The sequence below is a fragment of the Pelophylax lessonae genome, assembly GCF_965119305.1.
Source record: "Pelophylax lessonae genome assembly, chromosome: 3".
Lineage (NCBI taxonomy): Eukaryota > Metazoa > Chordata > Amphibia > Anura > Ranidae > Pelophylax > Pelophylax lessonae.
Genome location: NC_138770.1, coordinates 334,363,363 through 334,382,671, shown reverse-complemented (window position 1 = coordinate 334,382,671; position 19,309 = coordinate 334,363,363). Strand labels below are relative to the sequence as shown.

The 19,309-nt window shown below is 41.7% G+C and overlaps 1 protein-coding gene across 10 annotated transcripts in view; it reads left to right on the top strand.

Annotated features, from left to right (window-relative positions):
• The window catches only part of DST (dystonin), a 783,726-nt gene that overhangs the window by 514,217 nt on the left and 250,200 nt on the right, over positions 1–19,309 (top strand). For all 10 annotated transcript variants that reach the window (XM_082250079.1, XM_082250078.1, XM_082250081.1 and 7 more), the window contains 7 exons: positions 2,088–2,369; positions 3,446–3,988; positions 5,142–5,318; positions 6,907–7,030; positions 7,865–8,073; positions 11,436–11,753; positions 12,861–13,027. In XM_082250079.1, coding sequence (XP_082106205.1) covers positions 2,088–2,369; positions 3,446–3,988; positions 5,142–5,318; positions 6,907–7,030; positions 7,865–8,073; positions 11,436–11,753; positions 12,861–13,027 — 1,820 coding nt within the window. The remainder of the gene's footprint in view (positions 1–2,087; positions 2,370–3,445; positions 3,989–5,141; positions 5,319–6,906; positions 7,031–7,864; positions 8,074–11,435; positions 11,754–12,860; positions 13,028–19,309) is intronic.

Sequence of the window (19,309 nt, the reverse complement as noted above, 5' to 3'; positions counted from 1 at the left end):
AAGGGTTGGGGGGCCTCTGCGCGGGGGGTGGGGGGCCTCTGCACACGGAAGGTTTTTTTTACCTTAATGCATAAAATAAATGTAAAAAAAACCTTCAGCCTTTATAACCTTTTTAGGTTACTATAAATTAATATGCTGGTATTTGAGGACATGTGTTACTATGGGGGGTTTACTAAATCTAGTGCACACAGAATCTGGTACAGCTGTGCATAGTAACAAATTAGCTTCTAGGTGTTGTCAAAGCTTAATTGAACAAGCTGAAGTTAGAAGCTGCACCAGATTCTGCGTGCACCAGCTTTAGTAGGTCACCCCTATGTGTTTGATTTAGGATCAAATTGTAATGACTATAGCCCTGTACACACGTACCGATCGTCGGCCGACCGATCGGCCGTCTTTTGTCCCCGGGCTGTCGTGTCCGCTGAAAAGTGCAAAAGACTGCACACTAATTTTGTCCGCCGACTGCAGAAGTGATGTCATGTGATGGTTAACTTTCCCTGTGTTTTTTCTTTTCTGAGCATGCCCAGTCTTGCAAATCTGCTGATTGTCGGCCGAATTCTGTACTGACTGGCGAACAATCGGCCGTTCTGGTGTCGGCATACAAAAATTTGAATGCTTGCACGACAGATTCTGTTCGGCCGAAAGTGCGCTGTCGGCTGTCGGAAGCATCATACTAACAAGCCGAAAATCGGCCGATCGTTCGGCGGCCTAACATTTTCGGCCGACAATCGGTACGTGTGTACGGGCCTCATCTCCATTGTTTATTTCTGCTTTGATGAACCGTGGGCTTTCATATAACATGCTAATTGAGATTTAGATTTCAATAGATTTTTATTTGGTTTAAGTGCAAGTGAAACATACACAAGAAAACAATGGAAGAGCATCTGTCATGAAATACAATAATACAGAACAGGAAAAAGATCTAGTGACACAGCCCCCGAGGGAGTGCACAATAGTGGTGCATTACGCCAATCAACACATGTCTAACTGTGCCTCGTACCGAGGCGGCCCGAGCCAGAACCGGGCCCGCTAATTGAGATTTAAATGGGATGCGATGGGATTGATTTACTAAAACTGGAGAGTGCAAAATCGGGTGCAGCTCTTCATAGAAACTAATCGGCTTTTAGATTTCTTTTTTTTTTTTTTTTGTCAAAGCGTAATTGAACAAGCTAAAGTTAGAAGCTGATTGGCTAATATGCACAGCTGCACCAGATTTTACACTCTCCAGTTTTATTAAATCAACCCCAATATGTTCTACACTTGTTAGCTTCACTTTGCATACATTTAATTCCCAGAGCCTCCTTGTCAGTATCCATAATGACTTTTATCTGAAAATAGTGAGAGCCAGCCTGCTCCCTAGACATAATTTTCTGTACTTTAAATTCCACTATGATCATTTTAAATGGTAGAGATTTGTTTTGTGATGATAAAGATTTGTTTTAGTATTTTCTATACATTATCTGACAAGTGCCTTTATCCCTATAAGCACTTGCTTTCACTTTTTTAAGCTTTGGATAGAGTGAAAAACTCACTCTATAATTAGCTTAAAAACTGTCAAGTTTTTATTGCATTGTCTTCCCGCACTATTGTGTCATCCAGATAGGAAATGAGAAGATCTCTCCAACTAGGATAGCAGTAAAAGCACACCTACTAGTAAAGTGAGGAAGGGTTAGAGTCTGTGCCACGTGTTTGTAATATCTGTTTCTACATAAAAGAACATCCCTTTCTTCATGCTGTGTTCTTGGGATAGGAAGTAGAGATAAATCCCCCAAACATAAACACAAATGCCAGTAAATAAATGAGAGAGGTTCTAACCCTTCAGTACTCAGTTCAAGCCCAAGAAATGAACATGTTTAGGATAGAGTTCTACTTTATAAAATATTCTGGCTATGGTCCCGACATTTACGACAGTTTCTATTGTATACCTGTTTACAGTTGATAACTTTCATGTAATTGCTATACAGAAGAAATTCTTTAAAACAAACATAAGCATTGAAACATTACCAGTCTGTAGAATGAAACAAAACGTAAGTCTAATAATTCTAGTACATATCTAGTATCAGTAACAGTATGGTGATATTTCTATGTAGTCTGCTGCTGTTGAACAACTGGAGGAAAGCAGAAACAAGATAGAGAGCTTGCTAAATTGGCTTTCGCAAACGGATGAAAAAGGAGAGAATGGTAACTTGGTAAAGAAACCTGCAGTCCAGCAGAATGGAACATATCACAAAGAAAGTGAACTTCAGTCTATACTGGATGGAGTGGAAGAGGTTAATGGTAACCTAATAGAGTCTGATGGGAAAATTAGTAATGCAAGGTTAAAGGAACTATCTAATGAAGATGACCTAAGCAGCCAGTATCAAAAAGTGAAGGTACAGTACCTGCTAATTCTTTTTATCACTACATCTTTTTATTGCAAAAGCAAATATACAGTATTTTCCATAATCTGCATATTGATCAAATAACTGTAAATCTCAGTTACAAGTGGTATTTTTGTTAAACAATGATAGACTTCACTAAAAAAAACAGGGAATGTAAGTAGACAATGACATATCTTACGATTTGTCATTGTATATGATTTGCCACTTGTATATTTTGACTAAATTGAATTGCCTATTTAGGTGCTAGTCCAAATTGAATGCAGCTGTAATATACCGGTATGTGCATATGTGACATTAAAGTGGAGTTCCGGCCTATTTTGCAACTTTAGTGATTCCTGGAGTGCTCGCTATGCTGATCAACAATTGAGCATTTTCAATTTTTTTCGGGGGTCCCTTACCTTATTTTCTGGGCATTTTTTATTGTACTTCCTCCTTCTCCCCCCTCTGTGGCCACGGCCACCGACATCACTTCCACCTTTGCATTGCATCCTGGGAGCTGTTTGTCATCACTCCCAGGAGGCTGAAATCCTCTTACATAAGTTGTACATGTTTATTTGCAATCATTTGTCCTGTACATCCTTGTAATACTCAAAGATGAAAAATATTTTTCACAGGCTCACAAAGCAGGGGGCAGGGAGCTGCAGTTACACTCTGTACAAGAGCTCTGAGAGTTGATTGGAGGGAAGGGACACGCACCCTTCACACAGCACACAGGAACAGACAGTAAATCACAAGCTGTGTGCCGGAGGTCCCTCCCCTGTCACATTTTTTTCTCTTGGTGTCAGGAAAACTTGTCAGAAGTGACTCGTGTTGATAACAGAGGAACTAGACAGCAGCGAGAAATGGCACTTAGTTCTTTGGAGAGAGGCAAGTAAACAATACAAATAGAATAGAATAGAAATATGTGCTTTGTTCAGATTTCATGTCTGAGGTTTACAGTCACTTTAAGCTATGAGCTAACATGGGCGTCATTATTACATATGTTTTGGGTTTGTGGGATATTGTTATACATCTTATGTATTCCCTCAATAAATATATCTGATATCTCCCTTTAACAAACTGTCTAGGCCCAACATGAAAAGCTTGTGTCTCAACATCAGGCTGTAATAATAGCCACACAGTCAGCACAAGCTCTTCTGGAGAAACAAGGCCGTCACCTCACTCCTGAAGAGAAGGAAAAGCTTCAGGGAGACATAGAGGCATTAAAAGCCCAATATGAATCAGCTTTGAGTGACTCTGAAAAGAAAATGAAGGTGATCCAAACAGTGCAAGAAGAATTGGAGAAATTCACCAAAGATTATAATGAATTTGAGAATTGGCTTCAGGACTCAACGCATGAACTGGAACATCTGGAGATTGGAGCTGAGAACTTTGCTGGTGTTTTGGACAAGCTGCAAAAGCAAAAAGTCTATTCAGAAGATGTGATCTCTCACAAAGGGGACTTGCGTTACATCACCATATCTGGACAGAGAGTACTAGATGCTGCAAAGTCATGTGAAAAAGATGATGTTGTGGAAGATAATAATAATGTCAGCACCCTGGAAACGTGTAAAATGGTTCAAAGCAAAATAGACTTGGCTTCAGAAAATTTTAAGTCTTTACATACTAAGGTAGGTTTATTTTTGTATTATTTATAACTACAGCCTAGAGCTGCACGATTCTGGATAAAATGAGAATCACTATTTTTTTGCTTAGAATAAAAATCACGATTCTCGGTGTAACATCATCTTTTACATTATACAAAAAATTGGCCTAACTTTACTGTTTATTTTTTTTTTTTAATTCATTAAAGTAAAGTGTATTTTACATTCTAAAAAACTGTGTTTGAAAGACTTCTGCGCAAATACAATGTGATAATTAAAAGATAAAAGATTTCAATGATCGCCATTATATTCTGTAGGGTCTCTGCTAAAAAAAAAAAAAAATATATATATATATATATATATATGTATATATATATAATGTTTGGGGGTTCTTGGTAATTTTTGAGCAAAAAATACTGATTTTAACTTGTAAGCAACAAATATCAGAAATAGGCTTAGTCTTTCACAGGTTAAACTGCCCTCCTTTGCAGACGGAAGTTCATTCCTTTGATCAAAAAGAACAAAATGATATATTGTAAAACATTGTGTTTATAGTTATCTAACAGCCTTAACAATGTTGATAAACATTTGCTGGAGGCTCTTTTTTTTTTTTTTTTTTATAGCTGTGAGTGAGCAGAGAACAGCTCTGTAAATTCAAGGACTTGCCATTTTAAGATCGTGAGCGGGGGGGTAAATCGAGATCGTGATTTTTTAACGATTAATCGTGCAGCTCCACTACAGCCTAAAGATAAAGTAATGAAATGAACATTATACCATCATAAAAATGTTAAGCCAGCCATAGATGGTTCGAATCTCGGCTAGTTCCCGCTTAACCAACCGAGATTCAAACAATCTAGGGGCAGGCTGATTTTACCCAAATCAATCCATCAATCAACTTGGGTAAAACCAGCATATCAGGGTTTTACATGCAATTTTTACCAGCGGCTATAGCCACTAGCAATAATCTCTGTGTTCTCCCGACAGCTCCCCTGCCCCCTCCCCCCCCCCCCCCCTTCCTGGGAGAACACAATAGTTCCTTTGAGTGAGCGCGATTTTCTTTCCTGCAACCCATTTTGTTGCAGTTGTTTGTGCGCATTAATCAAATATTTAGGATGTTGTGGAAGCTTCTTGCGTAATGTCATCAAATACAAACCATTGCTCTTGTAATTCTTTTTCATAGTGCAATGTCCTGGGGAATAACTTGAAGGATTTGGTGGACAAATATGAACATTATAAAGAAGCATCACATGGGTTACTGGCAGGTCTTCAGAGCTCAGAATCCACTGTGGAAAAACGCCTGTCAGAACCTATTGCTGCTGACAGCAGGAACTTGCAGAGGCAGATAGAAGACACTAAGGTAAAGTATATTTTACACACATATATCTTTTGTCAGCAGTATAAGTAATGATATTCCTACTGAACCTGCTAGTAAATGTTCAAGGTTATAGGTAAATATGTAACTAAATAAATGAGTTACCTTGCAGTGCTGGTCACACATAAGGTAATGTGGTTCTAAAGTCAAAAAAGGTATTTACTGGATTCAAGTGGAACTACACCTTCATGGGGCTCCTAGGTCCTCTAAATGCACAACATATGCGTGCTTCTTCCAGGCTTCAACTTCAAAACCTAACTTTTGCGCTTCCTTTTGGCACAAGGCTTGGCCCGAAAAGGCCACCATGCCCATCCCAAAGCCCTCTTCACAATAAAAGGGCACTCTAACTCCTAAAAATGTGTGTGCGGGGGCATCTGTTACAGTTTGCAACATCTCCACTGTCCCAGACCTATGTATTATGTCCTGGACCATCCTTTTTTCCAAAGATGGTTTTAGTATGCAAACTCAGTGAGGACATTGTTCTACCATCCCTGTGCCTTGCTCCTAAATACCGTAAGGAAAATCCCTCTACCATTAAGTCAGTACCATTAAGTTATAGCCTAAAAGCTACTGCTTCCATCAGACAAGTAGATACTCACAAAGGGCACCCCACTTCAAAATTCACCAATGTGCGGTTGATAACAGATATGATTGCTAGAGTTTATGCTTTAAAATAAAGACCCACACACTTCACTAGATCTATTGGAGTATTCTGGGCCTTTAAGCACCAACCCTCTGTTGCCAAACTCTGTAAGATCAACATCAGGTCTTCTGTTCAAACTTTTTCAAAGTTTTACCAGGTGAATGCCCAATCTTCAGATGCAACTGCAGGGTTCTTGCAGCTGCCCTTCTGAACCTGGGTGTTTTAATCTAGTTTTTTTTTTTTAACCTTTTGACACAGGTCCATTTGTCTTGTTGTTGCTCATCCTTATATTTTTTTCCTGGGGATGTCCCATGGTGTATGAATAGGATGCTTGTGTTCTGTTCTGTACTGTACAATTAAGATCAGAGGAATTTTGACTTACCATGTAAATTCCATAGCTTAGAATACAGTACAGAGCACAAGACACCCTCTCTAAACTATCCTTTGTACTCTGCTTTGCTTGCCGCAAATCTGAGGACTCTGATCAGCGTAAGGTTATAGTGTCCTCATAGTGTCCTCATAGTGTCATAGTGTTTTCGGCACTGAAAACTTTGAATCAAACAGGTGTATGGGGGAGCTGCCTTTCTTGTCATTAGAACTTGCCTTCACTTACAATACAGGCAGACAACACACACTGAATGTATACAGTGCAATAGTACAAGAAAAGAGAGGAAAGAAAAGGCAGAGGTAGGAGAGGTTATATTTGCAAAGTTGCAAAGTTACCCGCTATCTGTGGGTTAAAAATAGAGCTATTGTGTTCCAAAGGTACAGTTTTCATTTAACTAAATATCAGAACTTATTTTCAAACAATGACCGGTATAGTTTTTTTGTGTCCTTGTAAATGAATAGATTTTTTTTGTGTATGAATTTGTATGTAATACTTATCTTTGTACTTCTACTATGTTACTAATACATTATGTTTCTTTTTAGTTGCTGTGCGAGCAGATATCCGTCCATCAGGTTGGTGTGGAGAAGCTAAAGAAGGCTGCAGAAGGTCTCCTTGATGCCAGAGGCGGGCTCCTGTTAAATAAAGATGAAATCCAAAAGCCACTTGGTACTGAATATTTTTTTACCATTTACTATTTTTTTTACTATAATTTGATGCCTCTAATGTTCTGCCAAGAATGTTTTTTATATATACTTTAGCTTGGTGCTAAAAGTGCACTGCTGGTCTCTACTGATCATTATACACCTGGAGAATGTGGGGGAGTTTATGGCTTTAGGCCTTTATGTGTAAATTAGATAAATAATCTGGCTTTTGTATTAATCCATTCATTAGTATGAAGATATGCTGTGCATTGCCTGTCTGGCATGCTCACCATAAGAATTACACTTTTGCACAGAGAACAGTGGGAGTCAGATCAAAATTTCTAGCAGCCCTATTAATGTTGTGATATCCAAATGTTATGGTTTACAGCCGTTTTCACCCTGCAGTCTGTAAATTGACCCAAGACTGCCTTAAGCCCCCATTCATCACACCTGGGCGTTTCCTAGCTTGAAACTCAATGCCCCAAAACACTCGAAAAGCTGAATCCCATGTGTTTAAATTGTCCCTGATTGCCTATAGTTTAATACCTGAAACTCCAAAAGGTACTTGTGTTACTTCTAATCAGAATGGGGTGTTTCTCTCTCCATTGACTTTAATAGAAGCGTGTGAAAAAATGTGTAAAAGTAAGTGTTGCATGTGTTCTTCAGGCACTCTCCTAATAAAGGTCAGTGGGTTAAAAAAAGTGGGATCCTACCCCAAAGACGCTCCTGTATGGCACTTCATTCATAAGGACATGCAGACATACAGTAGACGCTACCCTCAAGTGTGAATAGGGGCTTAAATATTTTGTGGTACGTCTATAGGATTTTTTCAATAACATATTACAAATTTCTTTTGCAGATGACATTGTTGGGAAATACAATAATTTATCCCAGTCTGTGAATGACTGGAATGAGAAACTCCAAATAACTCTTACTCGCTCACTCAGTGTTCAAGATGGACTGGATGAAATGTTTGATTGGATGCAAGGGTTAGAAAAGGACCTGAAAGAGCAACAACATGTGCCATTAAATTCTTCATCTATTCAGGAAATTATTGCAAAAAACAATGTAAGTGTGTGTATTATGCTAGAGTAACATAGGACATTGCTGCTGTTGTTAGATTATATCTGATCAATTATTACCTTTATGCTTTTAGGTTCCTCAAAGTCAGATGACACTTTTCTAATTGCAGCTGTGTTCCCTCTATATAGTGTTACAATGTACATTAAAGCGTTTGTTACGCCAGCATTTCATATTCTTGATATGTGCCTGCTGTACCATGTACTTGTATGAAAAATTATCCTGTTCTCTTTGTATTGTTTCCTTTGTGTGAAATACCTGATGTTCCTGTCAGTCCCTCTGCTTTCCTATTAAAAGTTGACCACACTAAGCAGGAGAACACACCGTTGTCAGTTCTCTAGCTGTGCAGGGAACTGGTCTGTTCTCCTCCAATGATCAGACTTGTCCTGACATGCCCCTTCTATATATCCTCTCACTGGGAAGTTCAGTGTGCTGTTGCTTCTCTTCCCCCCAGCTCTTATGCAGCTGAGAACAGAGGGAATGTGATCACTTATAAAAAATGGTATTTATAATGTTTTTTTAATCTATACCCAAATGTTTTGCCATTTCTTTTGGTATTAAACCAGTGGGTCGTTTTACAAAGTGATCCTTTACAATCACTTTAAATAGGTAAAATTCTGTTAGTTAACCACATTAAGACCGCCCACCGCAGATTTACTGCGGCAGGCAGCCTCTACTGCGTGAACCGATGTAGCCCTATGTCGGTCGCACGCGTAATGCTGGGGGGTGCCACTAGGCAGCGGGGATGCCGATGCACGGGACCAGCAGTACAGATTGCCACCGGCCATCCACGATTTCTCCCCGCTGAGAGAGAAGAATGGTCAGCTGTTGTAAACACAGCTGACCGTTCTTCTCTCTGAAATGATCACAGAGCGCCTGTACAGTTAGTAAACACTCCCCTAGGTTCACACTTAACTCTTTAATCACCCCTAGGTTAACCCCTTCCCTGCCAATGTCATTATTACAGTAACTGCATATTTTTAGCACTGATTACTGTAGTTATGTCACTGGTCCCCTCAAAAGTGTCAAAAATGTCAGTTAGGGGTCCAATCTGTCCACCACAATGTTGCAGTCCCACAAAAAATGGCAGATCGCCGCCATTACTAGTAAAAATAATAAAAATGACATTAATCTTTCCCCTAGTTTGTAGATGCGATAACTTTTGCACAAACCAATCAAAATACGCTTATTGGGATTTTTTTTTACCAAAAATATGTAGCAGAATACAAATACTAAAAGAGTGAAAAATTTAGATTTTTTTTTTTTTTTGGGGAATGTTATATAGCAGAATGTGAAAAAATATTGTTTTTTTTTTTTTTCAGAAATGTCTCTCTTTTTTTGTTTATGGCTCAAAAAACAAAAATCGCACAGGTAATCAAATAGCACCAAAAGAAAGCTCTATTTGTGGGAAAAAAGGACATTGATTTTATTTCGCTACAGCGTCGCACGACCGCCAATATTCCCTTAAATTAACCCAGTGCCGAATTGCAAAAAATGGCCTGGTCATTAATGGGGCAAATCCTTCTGGTCCAGAAGTGGTTAATTGACTGAATTTAAAACAGGAAGGCAGTCAATGCCGATTCATTTTTTGGAGTGATTTTAGCTGTGAAAAATTCATTAAATAATATATTATTGTTTTTTTTTAACAGCTTACTGACACTGAACTCCCTTATAAATATAGTTGACTAGTAATCAAATCTGAAATGTACTTTCCCATTCCTAAAGTGAATCTGTAATATATATATATATATATATATATATATATATATATATATATATATATATATATATATATTATGTTCTTACAAAAATACAAAAAATTGTAATTATTTTTGTATTTTTATCAGGTATAAAAAATATTTGTCACTGACAGTTGACAGGTAGAACTCAAAAATATGGTCTAAGTCTTAAATGTAAATGATTAACCAGAGGGACAGAGATTTCTTCCCTAGCAGCGACAGCAGTGTCATAAATGGCGCATAGACAGAAATCATACAAACATTGTTCAACTTTCCTATTAGAGAGCCCGTCATGATTGTCTAATTGAATGTAATGGTTGCATCCTGTAATCAATGTTTTTTTGTAGAATAAAAACTTTATATTACATTTAAAAATAGTTAAAAATCAGTTTATACATTTGTAAATGTTATATAGTTACATAGTAACATTGTTAGATCGAAGACACAGGTCTATCCAGTTCATCATGCGTGTGTTCCTGTATATTTTATTGTATTTACTGAGAATCACACCTAGTAGTTCTTTTAAGTTATCTATGCTCTCCACTGAAACCACTAACTGTGGAAGAGACATCTTAACTGCGCTACCTGTAAAGAACCCCTTACGCAGTTTATAATTAAACTGCTTCTTGCCCAACTTCATTGTGCGGTTGCTTGCCTTCTTCGGAGACCTTAAACCGTTTTTTTTTTTTTCTGATCCTACAGTCATCTTTGAGGCTCCATTCACACCTGGGCGTTTTTGAGTGTTTTTCAGCTCCATAAACGCTCAAAAAAAACGTTCCAAAACGCCTAACAAGTAAAACCCCATTCATTTAAATGGCCCCTGTTCACATCTGAGCGTTTTGCAAAACGCCTGTAGCTGAAAAAAGTACATGAGCTTCTTTTTGGGCTGATTACCAGCATTTTTGATAGATGTCAATGCCTGCCTCCAAAAACGCCTGAAAAAAACTACTGCAGATCGTGGTAAAATCGCGGTAAAAATCGCTGTAAAAATGCGGTAAACCGATACGCTCAAGTGTGAATGCAGCCTGAGAGATTTGTATATGTCAGTCATATCCCCTGCTAAGTGCCTCTTTACTGGAGAGAATGTTTAATTTTTGTAGACGTTCCTCATAAGAAAGGAGGTTTTTTTTAAACAATGTTATCAGTGTTCCTCACCTAAAACCTTATTATGACAATTAATTGACCAATAAGTTTTAAAAATTAAATGTGAACAAACATAACTATGTATTTGAATGCATAGTGAATTGCATACATTTGAATTAAAATGGAGATTGTTGGCATCCACAAAATGACACTTTGCGTTTGTTGTTTGTGGCACTGCAGGAGAGGAAGTCACCTGTTTAAAAATACCTGCCAGAATATCACATTTATTTTATGTGTTATCATAATCTATTTAAACATCTAAATATTCATTTGTTAAAATGAGGAAGCTGCTCAAGAAAATGATGTTATCTTGTTTATCTAGTAAGACTCCATTACCTTAAATCTTATAAGCCTGCTACCTGTACAGATAAATTATTATTAACGTTCTATATGCATTGTCTCCTATACTTTGCATTAACTGCTTAGAAAGATGTAAAATGCTATTTTAACTCTGCTTTCTGTTAAAAGATGCTTGAACAAGAAATCACAAATCGTCAGAGCAGCATTAATGCAATGAACGAGAAAGTGAAAAAATTTATGGAGACAGCAGATTCCTCCACTGCATCTTCACTGCAAGGAAAAATGAATGAACTGAGTGAACGTTTTTCTAAAGCTGGTGAACTTACTAAAGCACGCCTTAAGAAAATGGAAGACTTGAAGACCCAGGTGGAACTATTTGAGGACCTCACTCAGAAAGTGCAGTCATTCTTGGACCAGAAATTAAAGGCACTGATAGAGGCAGATAGTCCTGGAAAGGATGTGACAGAGCTGTCTCAGTACATGCAGGTATAGCATGTCCTAAATATATCAGTGTCATTGTTGCCTGGTCGATAAAGTATAAAAACGCAGGTGTCCTTAAATGTCAATTCTAATTATAATGTTGTTCTTTCAGAATGAGGCAAAACAAAGTTTCAATGAGGCAGGTACAAACCTCAGACTGGAGGAAAAATACCCTCTTTGACCCTATTAGTAGCAGTGTGATTATTTCCCTTGATCAGTAAGGAATATGATCAATCATGCTAATTATAGATGGAGATGCCATTTAATTCACATCTAAGTTCACCTATACAGTTGAACATCCCCACCTCGTTTTACAGAGATTCTAATCAACCTTATAGAAAATTATGAACAGTTACAAGGTTTTAAATGTGTGAACTGTGAACAGTTGTTCCTGTCCATAGCAACCATTTTAATCAATCTTCCTATACACATCAATGAAGGCAAAATGCTGTTGGAGACAAAAAACAGTTGTCTTCATTTTGTTTAGTAAGTACAATGGCACATTGCAGTTTATTCTGCTTTTATTTACTCAAACTAGTTCTAAAGGTTCAATTGTTTTCACTTTAAAATAATAAACACATCATACGTACCTGCTCTGTGCAATGGTTTTTCACAGAGCAGCCCTGATTCTCCACCTCTCGGGTCCCCCACCGACGCTTCTGGCCCCTCCCCCTTTCCGAGTTCCCCCAGAGCAAGCTGCTTGCTCTGAAAGCACTCGTGCATGCTCGCTGCAAAGCTGCCTCTGTGTGTCTATGGGACACACAGAGCGTGGCTCAGTCCCGCCCCCCGCTCCCTCCTTACTCAATGTGGGAAGCCAAGGGCTCCCGCTGCTGTATCTCAGCCAATGAGGAGACAGAGACACAGGAGAGCAGCCCTCTTGTGCACATTGCTGGATGTAGATGGGGCATAGGTAAGTATTAAGGGGGGCTGCAAGGGGAGATACACACTAAACGTTTTTTAACTTCATACATAAAATACATGAAGATAAAAAATTTTTACCCTCTACAATCACTTTAAACTATCCAAAGTAGAAAAGTAAGACCGCCATTGACAAACACAAAAAGGCATTTATACCAGGTGAAGAAAATTAGATAACTTTTTTTTCTGTTACAGGAAACAAGCAATGAGCTCCAGGAGCACAAGAAGAGCATAGAGAATTTACACAGACTGGCGGAAGAATTGTGTGTACATGGTCTCCCAGGCGACAAGGTCCTGGTTTTGGAAAAAGTGAACTCCTTGTCAAAAATGTTTAAGGATCTTGAAGAGACTGTTAGGGCAAAGTGAGTACAATCATGTAACAATAGACTTAGCAAATGAGTCAGTCCAAAATTGGCCAAGGTGAATGTCAATATTTTTAAAGTACACAACTACAGACACTACCAATATTATCAGTCACAATTAGAAAAGACACTAAGCGCCCATTCAGACTGGCGTGACACGACTTGCTGGGGCGACCTGTGCACCGTGACCTCGGTGCGACTTGCAGGGACTTCATATAATTGAAGTCAATGCAAGTCGCCTCCAGGTCGCCCCAAAGTAGTACAGGACCCTTTTTCTAAGTCGGAGCGACTTGTGTCGCTCCTATTAGAACGGGTCCTGTACTATTCAATGGCGAGCGACCGACCGCGACTTGTCAGGCGACCAAGTCGCCTGAAAAGTCACGCTAGTGTGAATGGAACCTAAATAGTGCTAGCCTTCCTTCGAACAAATACTATAGTCAAGATTTCCCCAACAACAAATTTCCATTTAATTTATGGAAAGGTCAGGGGTGGACTGTTGTACGATGAGCATTGAAGTAATGGCCATAGTGAGAAGGCAGATTGGGTACTCCAGCTTTTAAATCCCATAAAGTTTCACATCTGTGTTAACAGCTACTGTATGTGCTTTTACATATCAGCATTTATCCAACACTGAATTATGGGTGGACTTTTAATTAATATACAGTACTGTGTAAAAGTCTTGGGCAGGTGTGGAAATTCTGTAAAGTAAGAATGCTTTCAAAAACAGAAGTGCTAATAGTTTGTTTTTATCGATTAACAAAATAGAAAATAATCGAACAGAAGAGAAATCCTAATCAAATTAATATTTGGTGTAACCACCCTTTGCCTTCAAAACAGCATCCGTTCTTCAATTGTTCTTGGTACACTTGCAGCCAGTTTTTGAAGGCAGGTATGCTGTTCCAAACATCTTGGAGAAATAGCAACGGATCTTTTCTGGATGTGGGCTGTTTCAAATCCTTCTGTCACATCATGAAAACATAGGAACTGGGGTGCAGAAAAATGGCAGGAAATGGAAAAATGTAGTCAAAATTGGAATTATTTGGTTTTAGCAGAAGGCAGTTTGTTTGTGAAGGGCTGGAGAGCTGTATTGTAATGGGTGTCTGCAGGCAACAGTAAAGCATGGTGGAGCTTCCATGCAACATTGTAGCTGCATTTCTGCAAAGAGTTAGAGATTTGATCAGGCTCAATAGTGTCCACAATGCTGAGAAATACAGGCAGATACTTTTCCATCATGCCATACCAACAGGGAGGAGCGTGATTGGCCCCAAATTTTTTCTGCAGTAGAAAAATTACCCCAAACATACAAGCAATATCAACTATCATAGAACTATCTTCAGTGTAAAGAAAAACAAGGAGTCCTGGAAATGATGGTTTGGCCCCCAAAGAGCCCTGATCTCAACATCATCTGATCTGTCTGGGATTACATGAAGAGACTTAAGGACTTGAGACAGCCTACATGCACTGAAGATCTGTTGTGAGTTCTCCAAGGTGTTTAGACCAACCTACCTGCTGAGTTCCTTCAAACACTGTGTGCAAGTGGACCTAGAAGAATTAAATAATTGATGCTTTTTTGAAGGCAAAGGGTGGTCACATCAAACATTCATTTGATTTGATTTGGATTTCTCTTCTGTTCATTTACTTTCCTTTTTGTTAATTGATAAAAAATAAACCATTTACTGAAATGAGTCTTAATTTACAGCATTTTCTCTATCATCCATCGACAGACACAGCCTCATCTCCATGAACTGAGTGGGTTTATGCGCCTCCCATCAGGAGCAGTCTAGGCAGGAAAATTTGAATACACACACCCAGGGGGCTAAACCCAGGCATAAACCCACACTGCACAACCCAGCACATCAGTTTGTTTTCAGCCTAGAGAAGGAGTAGACCCAGGTTTCCTGCTGGGACTCTGGTCTCAGTTTTTTTTATTCTTTTCATAATATTTTCTTTTATTTCTCTTTACTCACTTGCAAGCTAGTGTTCAGGGAAGAATTTCCTGGTGATCTACAAGCAACAATGCCGACTGGGGCTTCATACTGTATAATCTAGACCCTTATGGTCCCCCCAGTCTGGCCTATAAGCATGAGCAGCTTATAGTTCTGACCTAGGCCTAGCCACAATGGTGCCCCCTTGTCTGGAGGGGGACGAGCCTTCGAGCAGATGCCTCACCGGGACCCCACGACCTGGAACGCCCTAAGTCGCAGCGTACCCCTTGGCTGGCAGCACCCCCACTTCGGGTGGGAGGCAGTCTGCCTGGAGCGGAGCCCACCCTGTCCATGGTATAGTGAATAACTGTGCCCCCCTTGCCCCTGCTGGCCTTGGGGGATGTGGGCCCTCCCCTGGGGATAATAGAATTTTTGTCTCCCAAGAGATCCCCCTGGTCTGCCCGGTGCTTGGTCTGTGTGTCCTTCCCTCAGCCTGTCCCTGCGGGGGCTGTGTGTCTGGAGTGCTCTGGCGCTCGGGGGGGCATGGTACCTTGGGCTTCCTGGTCCCTGTTGTGGTTCCTGAGGCCTTCATGTGTCGGACCCTAGCCGCATGGTGCGCCGTGGGCGCCACCATCTTAGGTGTGGGCAATGGAATTTTTTCCCTATAGACTTGTATGGGGCAACCATTTTCCCTGCAGCATCCTATTGTTTTGTATGGGCATCCATCTCTATGTAGCCCTGGTGCTATATTTGGCAGTGTATCCCTATCAGGCGACATCACTTCCTGTGTCTTCATTTCCTGCTGCTGATCCAAGGTCACTTCCTGCTTCTCTCTCCATGCTATGGAAGATTCAGGAGGCAGTCTGTGTGAAGTGGTAAAGTATTGAGGGTCCCTGCGGGCATATCCTTGCTCTTTTTGCTTTCAGTTTGGTTTAAAGGGGCTCCCTGCAGACCGCTGCGATCGATGGTGGATACCGCGATCTGCGTTCTTAAAGCTACAGTACTCAGTTTTTTGCAATTTGCACTTTGTAGTCCCAAACTAGAATTTCACCCTCAGACCCACTCTGTGTGACTCCCAAGCAGTCTGGATCACAGTCACTGGCCGCAATTTCAGCTGCCCTGGAAAGCCTGGCCACTAAAGTTGATTTAGTCATGAAAAAGGTTGATAGCGGAAAACGGCCGCTGCCTTCTTCATCTGTGGAGATGTCCTCTGATTCAGAGGCTGATGTGGTTGCCCCAGATGCTCCCCTTCCTGAGGGGTTGCTGTCCTCACAGTCAGATGGTGAAGAGGACCTGTCTTCTTCAGCTGCAGTGCGGGAACACGCTTTGGTGGAAGCCCTGAATTTTTCAGTGCGGGATACTTTGGCTTATGAGCCCACGCTGGCAGGGACGCGGGTGGCTTTTGGCTCCCAGAAGTCTCCAAAAGCCGACAGGGTTTTCCCTTGTCCAGACACTTTTCATGATATTGTGAATGACCAATGGCGGCGCGTTAAGCACGTGTTAGTGGTGCCAAAACGCTTTCAGCGCCGGTATCCTTTTGCTGAAAAGGTTTCTAACCGTTTGATAGTGCCACCTAAATTGGACCATCCTGTTTACAGATTAAACAAATCCACTCTTGTGCCTGTGGAGGATTCCCCAGTCTTTACAGATCCAGTGGACAGGCGGGTGGAATCCTTTTCCCGCCATCTTCACGTGCTGGTGGGTTCCATTTTGAAACTGTGCTATTCTCAGACAGTGACAAAATGGATTAGGGATTTGCTAGAGTCTTTGGACCCTGAGACTGTTCCCCCCAAACAGCTGGAACTTTTGGACCAGGTGATCCAGGCTCTGGTGTTCCTGTGTGATGCGTCTATGGATGCGGACCCCCTGGTGGCCAGGGTCTCGGGAGCGGGCATTGTTTTAAGATGCAAGGTTTGGTTGAAAAGCTGGTCGGCTGACCAAGCTTCTAAAAAAGCCTTAGCTAATCTCCCCTTTCTGGGAGACAGGTTGTTTGGCAACTCATTGGATGAGTTGATCAAGGGCCTGACTGGCGGGAAGAGTACTCTTCTTTCTCAATCTTCCAAGGGTAAGACACCCTGTCCTAAGCGGGGTTCCTCCTTTTCTGCTCATAAACTTTTTTTTTCGTGCCTCCGGGGCGCAAGAAAAAGGTAAGCTGTTCAGAACTTCTGGAGGTGCTAAGAAACCCTGGAGTCAGTCCAGTGCTGCAGACAAGTCCTCTTCAGCATGAAGGGGCGCCCTCACTCGTCTTAGGGGTGGGGGGATATCTGCGCTTCTTTCAGGAACCCTGGACTTCCTTCATTCAGGACAAATGAGTTCGCAAACTGGTTTGTTCCGGGTACAAGATTGAATTCTGGTCCCGACCAGGGGACAGGTTTTTTTAGTCAAATCTTAACCTGTCTCCGGAGCGTTTGAAGGATCTGCGGAAGGCTGTGCAAGATCTCCGGGTTCAAGGGGTGATTGTGCCAGTTCCCCAACAGGAATGGTCTGAAGGTTTCTATTCAAACCTGTTCACCGTGTCCAGAAAGAGGGCAAGGTGCTTCCAATCCTGGACCTCAAGGCTCTGAACCACTTTGTGTGGGTGCAGAAATTCTAAATGGAGTCCATTCGGTTGGTGGTGGCATCTTTGAATCGGGGAGATTTTCTTGCTTCCATCGATCTCAAAGATGCGTATCTTCACGTCCCCATATTCAAGGGACATCAGCGATTCCTCCGCTTCGTGGTGTCAGAGGAGCACTTTCAGTTTGCGGTGTTACCCTTTGGTCTTGCCTCGGCTCCCAGAGTTTTTACCAAGGTCCAAGCCCCTGCGCTATACTTGTTGCGTCGACGATGTATCTCCATTGTGGGGTATCTGGATGATCTCCTGTTGTGAGCAGTTTCCCATTTGGATCTGCTGGAAAACATCTCCACCACCATTTGGACCCTTCAGAACTTTGGGTGGACGATCAGTGTCACCAAATCTGCACCGATTCCCTCTGTGTGGGTCACCTATCTGGGGCTGATCCTCGACTCTGCTCTGGCGAGGGTCTTCCTTCCCTTGGACATGCTTCAGAAGTTGAAAAGGGCGCTCCAATTGCTGATGGAGGCCGATCCTCCTTGCAGGCTTGCATGAGGGCCCTGGGTCTGATAGTCTCGATGTTCAAATCGGTCCCGTTTGCTTAGTCTCACACGAGACAGCTGCAGAAAGATTCTGTCGAAATGGAACAGAGATCCTCAGTCATTGGACCTGAAGATTCGGTTGAGCCATCTCACGAAGTCAGCTCTCTCTTGGTGGATCCAGTCACCTGTCCTATGCCATGGCAAGTCCTTCCTGCTGGTGTTTTGGATGGTGGTCACCACGTACGCCAGCCTATAAGGCTGTGGTGGAGTGCTGGGGAAGCTCTGTGCTCAGGGGACTTGGGCGTCATAAGAATCTTCCTTGCCAATCAATATTCTGGGGCTGAGGGAGATCAAGCTCTGACTGCTTCACTAGATGAGTCGACTACACAGCTCTCCGGTTCGGGTCCAGTCAGACAATGCCATGGCCGTGACTTACATCAATCATCAAGGCCGTATCAGGAGTGCCCTGGCGGCCAAGGAGGTGGCTGAGATTCTGGTATGGGCGGAAAACAACGTTCCGGCTCTTTCTGTAGTCCACATCCCGGGTGTGGGGAATTGGCAAGCAGATTACATGAGTCGTCAGGTGTTGGATCAGGGGGAGTGGTTCCTACATCCAGGGGTGTTTCATCTCCTGTGTGTCCGGTGGGGGACCCCAGACGTAGATCCATTTGCGTCTTGCCTCAACAGGAAAGTTCAGAGGTTTGTGGCCAGGTATCGGGATCCTCACGCCAACGCCACAGACGCTCTGGTGGCTCCATGGAGTCAGTATCACCTGATCTATGCCTTCCCTCCGCTTGCTCTTCTGCCAAGGTTTCTTCGCAGGGTGGCGATGGAAGGCATTCCGGTCCTTCTGGTGGCACCAGACTGACCTTGGTGGTCTTTGGAATGCAGAGCTGGTAAAAATGGTCGTGGATCCCCCATGGCGTCTTCCTTTGCGGGAAGATCTACTATCTCAAGGACCGATCTTCCATCCTGCTTTACTTTCGCTGGCTTTAACGGCTTGGCTGTTGAAAGCAAGGTGTTGAGAGATAGAGGTATTTCTACCCTTTTCGGTGATTCCTACCCTTTTGAAGGCCAGGAAGTCGACATCTAGGAAGATCTATCATCGTACGTGGAAATCGTACATTTCTTGGTGTGAATCGCTGCAGCTGCACCCTCGCTTGTTTTCTATAGCAAGGGTTTTGCCCTTTTTACAAAAAGGGGTTGAGCAGCGCTTGCTATTGGGCACTATCAAGGGCCAGGTTTCGGCCATGGCTTTTTA